General features: G+C 29.5%; 1 protein-coding gene across 1 annotated transcript; it reads left to right on the top strand.

Annotated features, from left to right (window-relative positions):
• Nucleotides 1–4301: 4301 nt before the first annotated feature.
• On the top strand, nucleotides 4302–5507 carry LOC103855233 (protein EXORDIUM-like 2). Its single transcript, XM_009132198.3, has one exon. It carries the CDS (start codon nucleotides 4368–4370, stop codon nucleotides 5280–5282), a length of 915 nt encoding a protein of 304 aa, XP_009130446.1. The 5' UTR covers nucleotides 4302–4367; the 3' UTR covers nucleotides 5283–5507.
• Nucleotides 5508–18728: the final 13221 nt, after the last annotated feature.

Genomic DNA, 18728 nt, shown 5'->3' on the forward strand with positions numbered 1-18728 from the left:
TATAAATAAAGAGAAAATAACCGGGGAGGGTGAAGAAGCTCATGTAAAATTATATAATTAAAATGGTAAAATGGTGAATATGATAAGATGAATCTAAGAAAATTTGTTGTACAAATTATGGTGTTTTCTTCGTCCCACTATAATGATTTAAAATAAAATATATATTCACATAAATAAGTCAATATTTGTTGTTTTTTTTGGTAAGATGTTAAGATTATTATTTTCTAAAAGGTTACACTATTGTTTTTAAACAACTTATTACAACAATGAAACAAAATTAACCAACAACAACTCAAGGTAAAAAAAGCCTTAAGGAAGTCTTATACAAGAAAGATAAAAAGAAGTAGAGAAGAGGAGAAAGAAGAACTTGCCACGTGAGAAAAGAGACGGTCACGCATCATACGGTCGAGAAAGGCAAGGATGACTGATGAAGGTGAGGAGACAGTTGTGAACACACGAGCATTACGCTCTTTCCACAGCAGGTAGATGGCTGACTGAAAGTAGAACTTGATGACTGGAGTAGCATGCGCATCTGCGTTGACGCGAGGTTGATTGATCCAGGCTGCAACAGAGTGTAAGGAGGAGAAATCCAAACTTCAGCAGCAAAAGGCTCCCATATCAAGCAAGAGAAAAAACACTCAAAGAAGAGATGATGGTGAGTCTCTATTTCCAGATTACAAAGGACGCACGTTCCTGAGACATTTAACCCCCAACGCCTCAAGCGATCCTTGGTTGGCAGTCTTCTCCGCAAAGCCATTCATGATATAAACGCATTACGTGGAATATGTTCCTTGAACCAAATAGTCTTGTGCCAATATTTGTGGTTGATAGTGTTTATATTATTTTCTGACATTAGTATCCATATTTTTTAGTAAACTGATTCAAAGAGATTAGTTTGTGGTGCTAACGAAACGAGGATTATAGTGTTTACTTTGGAAAAATTAATAGGTTGAATGATAGATGGCGTGCACGCTTTTTCACATGGAAGTCTGCACATATATTAAAATTGTAAGATTTGAATCATAGAGAAAATATAGTGTATATGACTGAAGTTGGGCCATTCCGAAACTAAAGATGGCTAAAATTCTTCTTTGTCAAAATGCATAGATGTGAATCTTATATGAATAGAGTTCTCCATTGCTTATAGCAGTGTAATAAACTCCGTGTGTAAAGGAGAAAAAATGTTATATAAGTGAAAACAAAAATTATGATTTTTTTTCTTGTGCCTATAGGCTATTCGCAATTTGAAGAAGAAAGAACATATTGTGTGAAAATCTTTGACTCGGTCAAATTTTATCCAGTTGTTTATAAAACTGTTGTTATCTGATTCATGTAATTTTTCAGTGTTGATTTAAAAGCCCAAAAACCCCATCTATACTGACTTTTTGATATTTTTTCTGTGATTTGAATTTAAAAAGAGATAAAACTTTCGATAAGTTATGTAAACTCAGAACAAGTATTTAGCTTTAGAAAGCATTTATATGTTTCAAACTTATAAAATATACATATATAATGTTTAAAATTATGCATATAAATCCTGTGTAAAATGTGCATGAATATGTTTCTCTTCTTTAATGTGTTAATCGTACTATATATAACATTATTTTAAAATTTTAAAAAGTTTATGTCACATACAAAAAACCATCAATAAAAAATATAATTCTCCATCTACAACAAGAAAAATAAAAAATTATAAACATATAAATTAAAATTAAAAAAAACTAATATTGGAAAAACAAGAAGTTAATGTAAAAGAAAAAGACTGACAAATATTATTATAAATAAAATAAATTTATAAGACACAATCCGCGCGAAGCGCGGAAAAAAATCTCTAGTTACTATTAAATATTAGTTATGATACTCATAATGGGTTTTTGGGTTGTACATGCTCTAAATGTGGTGTGATTTTCATTCACTCCTCGTTAGCCTTTTATGAAAATATTGTAATACTGTGAAATTATATCTAAAACTCGTGACACCGGTTTATAGGTTAGATGTATTTTATCTTATCCAGCGACATAAACAGGATATCTTGACATGATGAGATAAGAAAATGTACTGGTCCTTGTAAATTTGGACCGCATGTCGGCCAAAAAATCGTTTTGACTGATATATTAAGCTCAACTTTTTTTGTACCCGCAAATTTAAAACGCTCAAATATTTGTTATAACGCCATCAAAACAGTGATCATTATTCAAAATTTAACTTATATGTGATATTTCCACTCGACTCAATTAAAATAGAAATAAGCCAAGCTAAAAAAACAAATGGTGACATCAGAAGAAGGAAAATCAAAATGATGAATAAAGGGTGGTCATGATCCTATGAGTCCCATTAATATTTATATATATACACTTGATATTTGTTGCTTCTACAGTTTACTATTCATTTTTCACATACAGCAAGAGTAAAATTTTAAACGTGTCAAAATAAATCGTTGAGGTAGCACTCAGCAGATCTAATAAGTGGATTGCCTCGAATCATATTAACCCTGGGTTACTCTCGAGTACTGACAAGTAGATAACGCCAAAGAAAATGATGTAAAAGGCCAATAATGGACTGTAATAAAGGTGTGGTTCAGTACTCATCGTGAAGGCGTATCTAATATCTTCTTTCCCCAGCTACACGACTAATTTACTCAAGTGCACCGTATTTTTCTTGTACACGTAAACTATTTATAAGTCTACATAGTTGTACAATTGTATAGTATTTTATACACTGTGCGTAGGTAAATACGTATGGCTCGTGTGGTGGTCCCCGCAGAAACCAAAGGTAGAGCCGTGTGGAGGGACCTCCCCCAAGTAAAACGATAACCACACGGTATCAGATCCCTTGTCACTTTCTTGAATTCAGTGGCGCCCTTTAACTCTAAAGGAACCTCCCCTAAATAGATACAGAACTAATATTCATTTGTTTTTAATAAAAAGTTGATTTAATCTTTTTGATTGTGTTTCAAAAAAAAAAAAAAAAAATCTTTTTGATTATTGACTAGGCTTCGAAACGCGTAATGACTTCTTCTTCTAGTACAGCCAAACAAGTATGGTGTCTATGTATTTGCTGCGTATAAGATCGTAAAGCCCGTCTTTGGGTCAAGTCGATGGAACCTATACTTTAAGTGAATATTTTCTTAACTTTTCTTGACAGAATTTCAGATTTGAAGATTCAAATTATCATGTTTATAATATTTCCATTTTAACGAAGCGGCCATTCTTTCTTTAGCCTTTGAAATTTCGGAACCAATACAAACCATGACCCATGATGTCATTATACTTTTACCAAAAAAATGATGTCATTATACTGAAAAATAGCTAAAGCTTTTAATAGTGATATTAAACTTAGTTGTTGGCTGCTGATCCATAAGAAATTGTTGGCATATGATTTGCTTAAAGAAAAACCAGTGAATAATATACGAATTCGTTCATTTTAATTCATCTGTACTTAACACTATTATATAGAAAGGTAAGGGTGGATGAGACTGATGCTGGTTAAATAACATAATGATATATAATTTTTTTGCAATTTTTTAAATAGAAGTTTTAGTTTTTATCCATTTCTTATACTTTTTTTTCGTCAACACAATTCTATTGATTTATACAAGGAGTTCATGATCTTTTTATTTTTGAACAGAGGAGGAGTTCATGATCTAAACTCTGGTTTTTGACTATATACAAGTTGAATGAATGTATGTATCAAAATCAGATAAGCTACATCCACTTTTTAAAACAACTAGTTGATGTAATTTATAGCCACCTTTTAATACTAGTTTTTGAGCTAGCTGTATTTTATACTAAGTTCCTTGCATTTGAATTTAGAATGGGCTTTTGCATTAAAACTATACTCGATTTGTATTCATAAACTTCAAAAAAAGTTTTAATAGCTATGACTTTTGAGTCTACGACAGCTCGAACATAGAAAATTAAAAAACTATGAAATGTACCTATCCAATTTAATTTATTTTTCAAGATTCATATATGTATATATTTACATATTTAATTGTATTACATTGTCTATACTCATTAAAACTTTACGCAAATGCGCATGGACGAGCATGTCTCTCCGCATGGCGTAAGATTTAAGTTTAAAACTTCTATAAAATAACAGACTAATAACAAAATTATCGGCTAAGCATCACTTAAATTTAATACACGTTATGGAGACTACCACGTCACATTTGAGCACCTTCCAGGCTGTCAAAGACTCCTATCACCCATTCAAATCATTCCACGTGGCACTTTCGGACAGTGACACCTATGCTACAACAGCTGTCTCACTCGTCTACATTGGTATAAATACCTCCGTATCACACTTCATTCTATAAACCTCAAATAAAACCTCTGTTCTATCTCTTACAATAACCAACTTCTCAAATGGCTTATAATTACCGTTTTGCCTTTTTCCTCACCGTCCTCACCGCCCTCGCCGGGATCTCCTCCGCCGCGTTGGTCAAGGAGCAGCCGCTTGTTCTGAAATACCACAACGGCGCTCTCTTGAAAGGAAACATCAACGTCAATCTCGTTTGGTACGGGAAGTTCACTCCCACCCAACGGTCCGTGATCGTCGACTTCATCCGCTCGCTCAACTCCAAAGAAGCCACAACCTCCGCCGCTCCCTCCGTCGCCTCGTGGTGGAAGACGACGGAGAAATACAAAGGCGGAGCTTCGACTCTCGTCGTCGGGAAACAGCTCCTCCTCGAGAACTACCCCCTCGGAAAATCTCTCAAGAATCCTAACCTCCGTGCTCTATCCACCAAACTTAACGGCGGTCTCCGTTCGATAACCGTCGTCTTAACGGCGAAAGACGTTTCCGTCGAGGGGTTCTGTATGAACCGGTGCGGGTCCCACGGATCGTCCGTCTCGACTTCGCGCCGCGCGGCTAACGGCGAGGCTTACGTCTGGGTCGGAAACGCCGAGACGATGTGCCCAGGGTACTGCGCGTGGCCGTTTCACCAGCCCATTTACGGCCCACAAGGGCCGCCGTTAGTTGCGCCTAACGGTGACGTTGGAGTCGACGGGATGATTATAAACCTGGCTACGCTTCTAGCTAACACCGTCACGAATCCGTTTAAGAACGGGTATTACCAGGGCCCACCAACTGCTCCACTTGAAGCTGTCTCCGCTTGTACCGGCATGTTCGGGTCGGGTTCTTACCCGGGTTACGCGGGTCTAGTGCTGGTTGACAAAACTACCGGGTCTAGTTACAACGCTCGTGGACTCGCCGGGAGGAAATATCTATTGCCGGCGATGTGGGATCCACAGACGTCGACTTGCAAGACTCTGGTTTGATCCAAGGGATGTGAGTATGACACGTGTCATGTTCTGGAAGGAATGAGGAGATCTAGATGACATCTATAGTCAAAACAAGTTGTAACTCGCGCTTGTATAATATATGCTTTCGGGTTTGGACTGTGGATAAGAGTCTTTGCTTTTGTCGTTTTGTTGTGACGTGTAAATTATGTTTCTTGAATGTGAAGATATATGAATAGTATAAAATAAAATGATTTTGTTTCTGTTGACAAAAAAAATGATTTTGTTTCTACTGCTTTTTATAAAAGTTAATGCACTTATTAAAGATAATGAACTATAATGATTGAAGCTTATAATACAAATTTTATACATTTAAAGGCATCTAGCTTTTATATTAGTGGGTAGTATAAGATAATCATAATTTTATTGTTTATATTAAATTCGATGATAAAAGTAGATAACACTACAAAGAAAGATGAGTATAAAATATAAATTGCTCTCGGTGATGTTGGGGCCAAAGAGACCAAATCGATTGCTTAATAAAATACTCGTTTCTTCCTACTTTTTTTTCATGTCAGCCATAGTGTGCTTAAAATGCTTCCTCGCAATTGTGTTTTGCTTTTACAGATCCCTCATTATTTGTATCATTGTATGACTATGATTAAAACTAAGTTAACAAAGATAAGGTCTGTAATAACACCAGAATTCATTGTGTCAGAGGTTCTGTGGAACAAAATTATTTATATTGTATGTAGTTTTAGGATACGGAGAAATTGAGAAGTTTTTAAAAATGATATAAGAACATAATTATATGATGACAAAAAAAAAAGAATATAATTATATATGTTATAAAGGAAAAAGAAATTATCAGAAAAAAAGAGGGAAGGAAATGATCAGAAAACGAGGAAAACATTGTTTAGGATGCTAAACCTCAAACACGATGGTCAGTGGGTTCTAAACCTCTTCGACATTTATCATATGTTTGTGCAGGATGCAACTATGTATTAAAACAATATTTTTATATTTCTAAATTTTTTATCTAAATCTATGTGCTAACCCATATGAAAATATTGAGTTTTTCGGTAAATCGTCCTTATATTGAAGCTTATGATCTTTAGTGTTGTTTTAAAATTTCTAAACACATTTTATATTTGTATTAATTTATATTAAACTCTATTTCATGGAAAATGGACATTGTTTTAATATTTTATCAATAAATTTAGTAAAACTTCATAACACTCCATAAACATGTAGTTTAACCACAATAAAATCGCTATTCTTTAGAGAAACGGAGACAACAAAGGTTCCAAACCTCTTTGAAATTCATCATATATGTGTGCAGGATACAACTATGAATTAAAACAATATTTTTTGATTTTTTTTCAAAATCTATGTGTTAACCCCTACGAAAATAATGAGTTTTGGGTAAATGGTCTATATACTGAAGATTATGATCTTTAGTGTTGTTTTAAATTTCTAAACATATTTTATATTTGTATTAATGTATATTAAACTCTATTTCATGGAACATGGGCATCGTTTTAATTTTTTATCAATTAATTTTGTAAATTTCATAATACTCCCTAAATTGGTAGATTAACCACAATAGAATTGTTATTCTTTGGAAAAACGGATACAAAAAAAGTTCCAAACCTCTTTGACATTGATAATATGTGTGTGCAGGATGCAACTATGAATTAAAACAATATTGTCATATTATTTGAATTTTTCTCAAAATCTATGTGTTCCCTACGAAAATATTGAGTTTTTCTGTAAATGCTCTATATACTGAAGCCAATGATCTTTAGTGTTGTTTTAAAATTTCTAAACACATTCTATATTTGTATTAATGTGTATTAAACTCTATTTCATGGTACATGAGCATCATTTTATTTTTTTTATCAATTAAATTAGTAAACCTTCATAACACTCCCTAAACATGTAGATTAACCACAATAAAATCGCTATTCTTTAGAGAAACGGAGACAACAAAGGTTCTTAACCTCTTTGAAATTCATCATATATGTGTGCAGGATGCAACTATGAATTAAAACAATATTTTCATATTTTTTGAATTTTTCTCAAAATCTATGTGTTAACCCCTACGAAAATATTGAGTTTTGGGTAAATGGTCTATATACTGAAGCTTATGATCGTTAGTGTTGTTTTAAATTTCTAAACAAATTTTATATTTGTATTAATGTATATCAAACTCTATTTTATCGAACATTAGCATCGTTTTAATTTTTTATCAATTAATTTTGTAAACTTCATAATACTTCCTAAATTGGTAGATTAACCACGATAGAATTGTTATTCTTTGGAGAAACGGAGACAATAAAGGTTCCAAACCTCTTTGACATTCATCATATGTTTGTGCAGGATGCAACTATGCATTAAAACAATATTTTCATATTTTTAAATTTTCTATCCAAATCTATGTGCTAACCCTTACGAAAATATTGAGTTTTTCGGTAAATCGTCCATATATTGAAGTTTATGATCTTTAGTATTGTTTTAAAATTTCTAAACACATTTTATATTTGTATTAATTTATATTAAACTCTCTTTCATGGTACATGAGCATTGTTTTATTTTTTTATCAATTAATTTAGTAAAACTTCATAACACTCCCTAAACAGGTAGATTAACCACAATAAAATCGCTATTCTTTAGAGAAACGGAGACAACAAAGGTTCCAAACCTCTTTGAAATTCACTATATATGTGTGCAGGATGCAACTATGAATTAAAGCAATATTTTTATATTTTTGAATTTTTCTCAAAATCTATGTGTTAACCCCTACGAAAATATTGAGTTTTGGGTAAATGGTCTATATACTGAAGCTTATGATCTTTAGTTTTGTTTTAAATTTCTAAACATATTTTCTATTTGCATTAATGTATATTAAACTCTATTTCATGGAACATGGGCATCGTTTTAATTTTTTATAAATTAATTTTGTAAAATTCATAATACTCCCTAAATTGGTAGATTAACCACAATAGAATTGTTATTCTTTGGAGAAACGGAGACAACAAAGGTTCCAAACCTCTTTCACATTCATAATATTTGTGTGCAGGATACAACTATGAATTAAAGAAATATTGTCATATTTTTTGAATTTTTCTGAAAATCTATGTGCTAACCCCTACGAAAATATTGAGTTTTTCGGTAAATGCTCTATATACTGAAGCCAATGATCTTTAGTGTTGTATTAAAATTTCTAAACACATTATATATTTGTATTAATGTGTATTAAACTCTATTTCATGGTACATGAGAATCGTTTTATTTTTTTATCAATTAAATTAGAAAACCTTCATAACACTCCCTAAACAGGTAGATTAACCACAATAAAATCGCTATTCTTTAGAGAAACGGAGACAACAAAGGTTCCAAACCTCTTTGAAATTCATCATATATGTGTGCAGGATGCAACTATGAATTAAAACAATATTTTCATATTTTTTGAATTTTTCTCAAAATCTATGTGTTAACCCCTACGAAAATATTGAGTGTTGGGTAAATGGTATACATACTGAAGCTTATGATCTTTAGTGTTGTTTTAAATTTCTAAACATATTTCATATTTGTATTAATGTATATTAAACTCTATTTTTTGGAGAAACAGAGAAAACAAAGGTTTCAAACCTCTTTGACATTCATAATATGTGTGAACAGGATGCAACTATGAATTAAAGCAATATTGTCATATTTTTTGAATTTTTCTCAAAATCTATGTGTTAACCTGCTTTGAGTGTCCTTTCTGTGCTCTGTTTTAAGCTGGAAAGAGTGCTTTCCCGATTCGATGGTTAAGCTCCGGAGATCCTCTTTTCTCTGGTTTCGGTAGGATGAATTTCATTTTATGTTTGACGCATCGCATATAGTTAGCCTGACTAAGGCATCGATATTAAAAGAAGTAATGTCAGCTCTCATGAAGGTAAGCACATTTTTTTTTATTAGACGATTCTAAGGGTACGGGACACCTCCTCCAGTCTATTAGGCGAGGTATGTTCTCTTGGCCTGAGAGTTGGTTCAACCCCAACGAGAAACATCCTTTCTAGTGTGTTCAATCCCACCTTTCATCAACTGTTGTTTCTCTGTCCCCCCCTACGAAAATATTGAGTTTTTCGGTAAATGGTCTATATATTGAAGCCAATGATCTTTAGTGTTGTTTTAAAATTTCTAAACACATTTTATATTTGTATTAATTTATATTAAGCTCTCTTTCATGGTACATGAGCATTGTTTTAATTTTTTATCAATTAATTTGTAAAACTTCATAACACTCATTAAACAGGTAGATTAACCACAATAAAATCGTTATTCTTTAGAGAAACGGAGACAACAAAGGTTCCAAACCTCTTTGAAATTCATCATATATGTGTGCAGGATGCAACTATGAATTAAAACAATATTTTCATATTTTTTGAATTTTTCTCAAAATCTATGTGTTAACCCCTACGAAAATATTGAGTTTTGGGTAAATGGACTATATACTACAGCTTATGATCTTTAGTGTTGTTTTAAATTTCTAAACATATTTTATATTTGTATTAATGTATATTAAACCCTATTTCATGGAACATGGACATCATTTTAATTTTTTTATCAGTTAATTTTGTAAAACTTCATAATACTCCCTAAATTGGTAGATTAACCACGATAAAATCGCTATTCCCTACAAAAATGGAGAGAACAAAATTTCCAAACCTCTTTGACATTCATCATATGTTTGTGCAGGATGCAACTATGCATTAAAACAATATTTTCATATTTTTAAATTTTTTATCCAAATCTATGTGCTAACCCCTACGAAAATATTGAGTTTTTCGGTAAATCGTCCTTATATTGAAGCTTATGATCTTTAGTGTTGTTTTAAAATTTCTAAACACATTTTATATTTGTATTAATTTATATTAAACTCTATTTCATGGAAAATGGGCATTGTTTTAATATTTTATCAATAAATTTAGTAAAACTTCATAACACTCCATAAACATGTAGTTTAACCACAATAAAATCGCTATTCTTTAGAGAAACGGAGACAACAATGGTTCCAAACCTCTTTGAAATTCATCATATATGTGTGCAGGATACAACTATGAATTAAAGCAATATTTTTATATTTTTGAATTTTTCTCAAAATCTATGTGTTAACCCCTACGAAAATATTGAGTTTTGGGTAAATGGTCTATATACTGAAGCTTATGATCTTTAGTTTTGTTTTAAATTTCTAAACATATTTTCTATTTGCATTAATGTATATTAAACTCTATTTCATGGAACATGGGCATCGTTTTAATTTTTTATAAATTAATTTTGTAAAATTCATAATACTCCCTAAATTGGTAGATTAACCACAATAGAATTGTTATTCTTTGGAGAAACGGAGACAACAAAGGTTCCAAACCTCTTTCACATTCATAATATTTGTGTGCAGGATACAATTATGAATTAAAGAAATATTGTCATATTTTTTGAATTTTTCTCAAAATCTATGTGCTAACCCCTACGAAAATATTGAGTTTTTCGGTAAATGCTCTATATACTGAAGCCAATGATCTTTAGTGTTGTTTTAAAATTTCTAAACACATTATATATTTGTATTAATGTGTATTAAACTCTATTTCATGGTACATGAGAATCGTTTTATTTTTTTATCAATTAAATTAGAAAACCTTCATAACACTCCCTAAACAGGTAGATTTACCACAATAAAATCGCTATTCTTTAGAGAAACGGAGACAAAAAAGGTTCCAAACCTCTTTAAAATTCATCATATATGTGTGCAGGATGCAACTATGAATTAAAACAATATTTTCATATTTTTTGAATTTTTCTCAAAATCTATGTGTTAACCCCTACAAAAATATTGAGTGTTGGGTAAATGGTATACATACTGAAGCTTATGATCTTTAGTGTTGTTTTAAATTTCTAAACATATTTTATATTTGTATTAATGTATATTAAACTCTATTTCATGGAACATGGGCATCGTTTTAATTTTTTATCAATTAATTTTGTAAACTTTATAATACTCTCTAAATTGGTAGATTAACCACGATAGAATTGTTATTTTTTGGAGAAACAGAGAAAACAAAGGTTTCAAACCTCTTTGACATTTATAATATGTGTGAACAGGATGCAACTATGAATTAAAGCAATATTGTCATATTTTTTGAATTTTTCTCAAAATCTGTGTTAACCCCTACGAAAATATTGAGTTTTTCGGTAAATGGTCTATATATTGAAGCCAATGATCTTTAGTGTTGTTTTAAAATTTCTAAACACATTTTATATTTGTATTAATTTATATTAAGCTCTCTTTCATGGTACATGAGCATTGTTTTATTTTTTTATCAATTAATTTAGTAAAACTTCATAACACTCATTAAACAGGTAGATTAACCACAATAAAATCGTTATTCTTTAGAGAAACGGAGACAACAAAGGTTCCAAACCTCTTTGAAATTCATCATATATGTGTGCAGGATGCAACTATGAATTAAAACAATATTTTCATATTTTTTGAATTTTTCTCAAAATCTATGTGTTAACCCCTATGAAAATATTGAGTTTTGGGTAAATGGACTATATACTACAGCTTATGATCTTTAGTGTTGTTTTAAATTTCTAAACATATTTTATATTTGTATTAATGTATATTAAACCCTATTTCATGGAACATGGACATCATTTTAATTTTTTTATCAGTTAATTTTGTAAAACTTCATAATACTCCCTAAATTGGTAGATTAACCATGATAAAAGCGCTATTCCTTACAAAAATAGAGAGAACAAAGGTTCCAAACCTCTTTGACATTCATCATATGTTTGTGCAGGATGCAACTATGCATTAAAACAATATTTTCATATTTTTAATTTTTTTATCCAAATCTATGTGCTAACCCCTACGAAAATATTGAGTTTTTCGGTAAATCGTCCATATATTGAAGCTTATGATCTTGAGTGTTGTTTTAAAATTTCTAAACATATTTTATATTTGTATTAATTTATATTATACTCTCTTTCATGGTACATAAGCATTGTTTTAATATTTTATCAATTAATTTAGTAAAACTTCATAAAACTCCCTAAACAAATAGATTAACCACAATAAAATCGCTAATCTTTAGAGAAACGGAGACAACAAAGTTACCAAAACTCTTTGAAATTCATCATATATGTGTGCAGGATGCAACTATGAATTAAAACAATATTTTCATATTTTTTGATTTTTTTTCAAAATCTATGTGTTAACCCCTACGAAAATATTGAGTTTTGGGTAATGGACTATATACTGAAGCTTATGATCTTTAGTGTTGTTTTAAATTTCTAAACATATTTTATATTTGTATTAATGTATATTAAACTCTATTTCATGGAACATGGACATCGTTTTAATTTTTTATCAATTAACTTTGTAAATTTCATAATACTCACTAAATTGGTAGATTAACCACAATAAAATTGTTATTCTTTGGAGAAACGGAGACAACAAAGGTTCCAAACCTCTTTGACATTGATAATATATGTGTGCAGGATGCAACTATGAATTAAAGCAATATTGTCATATTTTTTGAATTTTTCTCAAAATCTATGTGTTAACCCCTACGAAAATATTAATTTTTTCTGTAAATGCTCTATATACTGAAGCCAATGATCTTTAGTGTTGTTTTAAAAATTCTAAACACATTCTATATTTGTATTAATGTGTATTAAACTCTATTTCATGGTACATGAGCATCATTTTATTTTTTTATCAATTAAATTAGAAAACCTTCATAACACTCCCTAAACAGGTAGATTAACCACAATAAAATCGCTATTCTTTAGAGAAACAGAGACAACTAAGGTTCCAAACCTCTTTGAAATTCATCATATATGTGTGCAGGATGCAAATATGAATTAAAGCAATATTGTCATATTTTTTGAATTTTTCTCAAAATCTATGTGTTAACCCCTACGAAAATATTGAGTTTTGGGTAAATGGTCTATATACTAAAGCTTATGATTTTTAGTGTTGTTTTAAATTTCTAAACATATTTTTTATTTGTATTAATTTATATTAAATTTTCTTTCATGGTACATGAGCATTGTTTTAATTTTTTTATCAATTAATTTAGTAAAACTTCTTAATACTCCCTAAACCGGTAGATTAACCACAATAAAATTGCTATTCCTTAGAGAAACAGAGACAACTAAGGTTCCAAACCTCTTTGAAATTCATCATATATGTGTGCAGGATGCAAATATGAATTAAAGCAATATTGTCATATTTTTTGAATTTTTCTCAAAATCTATGTGTTAACCCCTACGAAAATATTGAGTTTTGGGTAAATGGTCTATATACTAAAGCTTATGATTTTTAGTGTTGTTTTAAATTTCTAAACATATTTTTTATTTGTATTAATTTATATTAAATTTTCTTTCATGGTACATGAGCATTGTTTTAATTTTTTTATCAATTAATTTAGTAAAACTTCTTAATACTCCCTAAACCGGTAGATTAACCACAATAAAATTGCTATTCCTTAGAGAAACAGAGACAACAAAGGTTCCAAACCTCTTTGAAATTCATCATATATGTGTGCAAGATGCAAATATCAATTAAAACAATATTTTCATATTTTTTGAATTTTTCTCAAAATCTATGTGTCCCCTACGAAAATATTAAATTTTTGGTAAATGGTTTATATACTGAAGCTTATGATCTTTCGTTTTATTTTAAAATTTCTAAACAAATTTTATATTGGATTAATGTATATTAAACTCTATTTCATGGAACATGGGCATCGTTTTAATTTTTATCAATTAATTTAGTAAAACTTCATAATACTCCATAAATTGGTAGATTAACCACGATAGAATTGCTATTTTCTACAGAAACGAAGATAACAAAGGTTCCAAACCTCTTTGACATTCATCATATGTTTGTGCAGCATGCAACTATGCGTTAAAACAATATTTTCATATTTTAAATTTTTTATCCAAATTTATGTGCTAACCCCTACGAAAATATTGAGTTTTTCGGTAAATCGTCCATATATTTAAGCTTATGATCTTTAGTGTTGTTTTAAAATTTCTAAACACATTTTACATTTGTATTAATATATATTAAACTCTCTTTCATTGAACATGGGCATCGTTTTAATTTTTTATCAATTAATTTAGTAAAATTTCATAACACTCTCTAAACAGGTAGATTAACCACAATAAAATCGCTATTCTTTAGAGAAACAGAGACAACAAAGGTTCCAAGCCTCTTTGACATTCATCATAAGTTTGGGCATGATCCAAATATGCATTAAAACAATATTTTCATATTTTTAAATTTTTTTATCAAAATCTATGTGCTAACCCCTACGAAAATATTGAGTTTTTCGGTAAATGGTCTATATATTGAAGCCAATGATTTTTAGTGTTGTTTTAAAATTTCTAAATACATTTTATATTTGTATTAATTTATATTAAACTCTCTTTCATGGTACATGAGCATTGTTTTAAATTTTTATCAATTAATTTAGTAAAACTTCATAATACTCCATAAGTCGGTAGATTAACCATAATAAAATCGCTATTCTTTAGAGAAACGGAGACAACTAAGGTTCCAAACCTCTTTAACATTCACCATATGTGTGTGCAGGATGCAACTATGAATTAAAACAATATTGTCATATTTTTTAAATTTTTCTCAAAATCTATGTGTTAATCCCTACAAAAATATTAAATTTCCGGTAAATGGTTTATATACTGAAGCTTATGATCTTTAGTGTTGTTTTAAAATTTCTAAACACATTTTATATTTGTATTAATGTATATTAAACTCTCCTTCATGGAACATGGGCATCGTTTTAATTTTTTATCAATTAATTTAGTAAAATTTCATAACACTCCCTAAACAGCTAGATTAACCACAATAAAATCGCTATTCTTTAGAGAAACAGAGACAACAAAGGTTCCAAGCCTCTTTGACATTCATCATAAGTTTGGGCATGATCCAAATATGCATTAAAACATTATTTTCATATTTTTAAATTTTTTATCAAAATCTATGTGCTAACCCCTACGAAAATATTGAGTTTTTCGGTAAATGGTATATATATTAAAGCCTATGATCTTTAGTCTTGTTTTAAAATTTCTAAACACATTTTATATTTGTATTAATTTATATTAAACTCTCTTTCATGGTACATGAGCATTGCTTTAATTTATTATCAATTAATTTAGTAAAACTTCATAATACTCCCTAAATTGATAGATTAACCATGATTAAATCGCTATTCATTAGGGAAACGGAGACAACAAAGGTTCCAAACCTCTTTGACATTCATCATATGTGTCTGCAGGACGAAACTATGAATTAAAACAATATTGTCATATTTTTTGAATTTTTCTCAAAATCTATGTGTTAACCCCTACAAAAATATTGCGTTTTCGGTAAATAGTCTATATACTAAAGCTTATGATCTTTAGTGTTGTTTTAAATTTCTAAACATATTTTATATTTGTATTAATGTATATTAAACCCTATTTCATGGAACATGGACATCGTTTTAATTTTTTATCAGTTAATTTAGTAAAACTTCATAATACTCCCTAAATTGGTAGATTAACCACGATAAAATCGCTATTCCCTACAGAAATGGAGAGAACAAAGGTTCCAAACCTCTTTGACATTCATCATATGTTTGTGCAGGATGCAACTATGCATTAAAACAATGTTGTCATATTTTTTTATTTTTTTTCAAAATCTACGTTTTAACCCCTTTGAAAATATTGTGTTTTTCGGTAAATGGTTTATATATTAAAGTCTATGATCTTTAGTGTTGTTTTAAAATTTCTAAACACATTTTATATTTGTATTAATTTATATTAAACTCTCTTTCATGGCATATCAGCATTGTTTTAATTTTTTATCAATTAATTTAGTAAAACTTCATAATAGTCCCTAAACTGGTAGATTAACCACAATAAAATCGCTATCCTTTAGAGAAACGGATACAACAAAGGCTCCAAACCTCTTTGTCACTCATCATATATGTGTGCAGGATGCAACTATGAATTAAAACAATATTGAAATATTTTTTGAATTTTTCTCAAAATCTATGTGTTAACCCCTACGAAAATATTGAGTTTTCGGTAAATGGTCTATATACTGAAGCTTATGATATTTAGTGTTGTTTTAAATTTCTAAACAGATTTTATATTTGTATTAATGTATATTAAACTCTATTTCATGGAACATGGGCATCGTTTTAATTTTTTATCAATTAATTTAGTAAAAATTCATAATACTCCCTAAATTAATAGATTAACCACGATAAAATCGCTATTCTATAGAGAAACGGAGACAACAACGGTTCCAAACCTCTTTGACATTCATCATATGTGTGTGCAGGATGCAACTATGAATTAAAAAAATATTGTCATATTTTTTGAATTTTTCTCAAAATCTATGTGCTAACCTTTACGAAAATATTGAGTTTTTCGATAAATGGTCTGTATATTGAAGCCTATGATCTTTAGTGTTGTTTTAAATTTTCTAAACACATTTTATATTTGTATTAATGTATATTAAACTCTCTTTCATAGTGCATGAGTATTGTTTTAATTTTTTATCAATTAATTTAGTAAAACTTCATAATACTCCCTAAGCTTGTAGATTAACCACAATAAAATCACTATTCTTTAGAGAAACGGAGACAACAAAGGTTCCAAACCTCTTTGACATTCATCATATGTGTGCGCAGGATGCAACTATGAATTAAAACAATATTGTCATATTTTTTGAAATTTTCTCTAAATCTATATACTGAGTTTTCGGTAAATGGTCTATATACTGAAGTTTATGATCTTTAGTGTTGTTTTAAATTTCTAAACATATTTTATATTTGTATTAATGTATATTAAACTCTATTTCATGGAACATGGGCATCGTTTAAATTTTTTATCAATTAATTTAATAAAACTTCATAATACTCCCTAATTTGGTAGATTAACCACGATAGAATCGCTATGCTCTACACAAACAGAGAGAACAAAGGTTCCAAACCTCTTTGACATTCATCATATTTTGTGCAGGTTGAAACTATGCATAAAAACAATATTTTCATATTTTAAATTTTCTTTATCAAAATCTATGTGCTAACCCTTACGAAAATATTAAGTTTTTCGGTAAATGGTCTATGTATTGAAGCCTTTGATCTTTAGTGTTGTTTTAAAATTTCTAAACACATTTTATATTTGTATTATTTATATTAAACTCTCTTTCATGGTACATGAGCATTGTTTAATTTCTTATCAATTAATTTAGTAAAACTTCATAATAGTCCCTAAACTGGTAGATTAACCACAATAAAATCGCTATTCTTTAGAGAAACGGATACAACAAAGGTTCCAAACCTCTTTGACACTCATCATATATGTGCGCAGGATGCAACTATGAATTAAAACAATATTATCATATTTTTTGAATTTTTCTCAAAATCTATGTGTAACCCCTACAAAAATATTGAGTTTTCGGTAAATGGTCTATATACTAAAGCTTATGATCTTTAATGTTATTTTAAATTTCTAAACATATTTTATATTTGTATTAATGTATATTAAACTCTATTTCATGGAACATAGGCATCGTTTTTATTTTTTATCAATTAATTTAGTAAAACTTCATATTACTCCCTAAATTGGTAGATTAACCACGATAAAATTGCTATTCTCTACAGAAATGGGGACAACAAAGGTTCCAAACCTCTTTGACATTCATCATATGTTTGTGCAGGATGCAACTATGCATTAAAACAATATTGTCATATTTTTGAAATTTTCTCAAAATCTATGTGCTAACCCCTACGAAAATGTTGAGTATTTCGATAAATGGTCTATATATTGAAGCCTATGATCTTTATTGTTGTTTTAAATTTTCTAAACACATTTTATATTTGTATTAATATATATTAAACTTTCTTTCATGGTACATGAGCATTATTTTAATTTTTTATCAATTAATGTAGTAAAACTTCATAATACTCCCTAAGCCGGTAGATTAACCACGATAGAATTGTTATTCTCTACAGAAACGGAGACAACAAAGGTTACAAACCTCTTTGACATTCATCATATGTTTGTGCAGGATGCAACTATGCATTAAAACAATATTTTCATATTTTTAAAATTTTTATCAAAATGTATGTGCTAACTCCTACGAAAATATTGAGTTTTTTCGGTAAATGGTCTATAAATTGAAGCCTATGATCTTTAGTGTTGTTTTAAAATTTCTAAACACATTTTATATTTGTATTAATTTATATTAAACTCTCTTTCATGGTACACGAACATTGTTTTAATTTTTTATCAATTAATTTAGTAACACTTCATAATACTCCCTAAGTCGGTAGATTAACCACAATAAAATCACTATTCTTTAAAGAAACGGAGACAACAAAGGTTCCAAACCTCTTTGACATTACTCTTAAT

The sequence above is a fragment of the Brassica rapa genome, chromosome A02 (assembly GCF_000309985.2).
Source record: "Brassica rapa cultivar Chiifu-401-42 chromosome A02, CAAS_Brap_v3.01, whole genome shotgun sequence".
In the NCBI taxonomy this organism is placed as follows: Eukaryota; Viridiplantae; Streptophyta; class Magnoliopsida; order Brassicales; family Brassicaceae; genus Brassica; species Brassica rapa.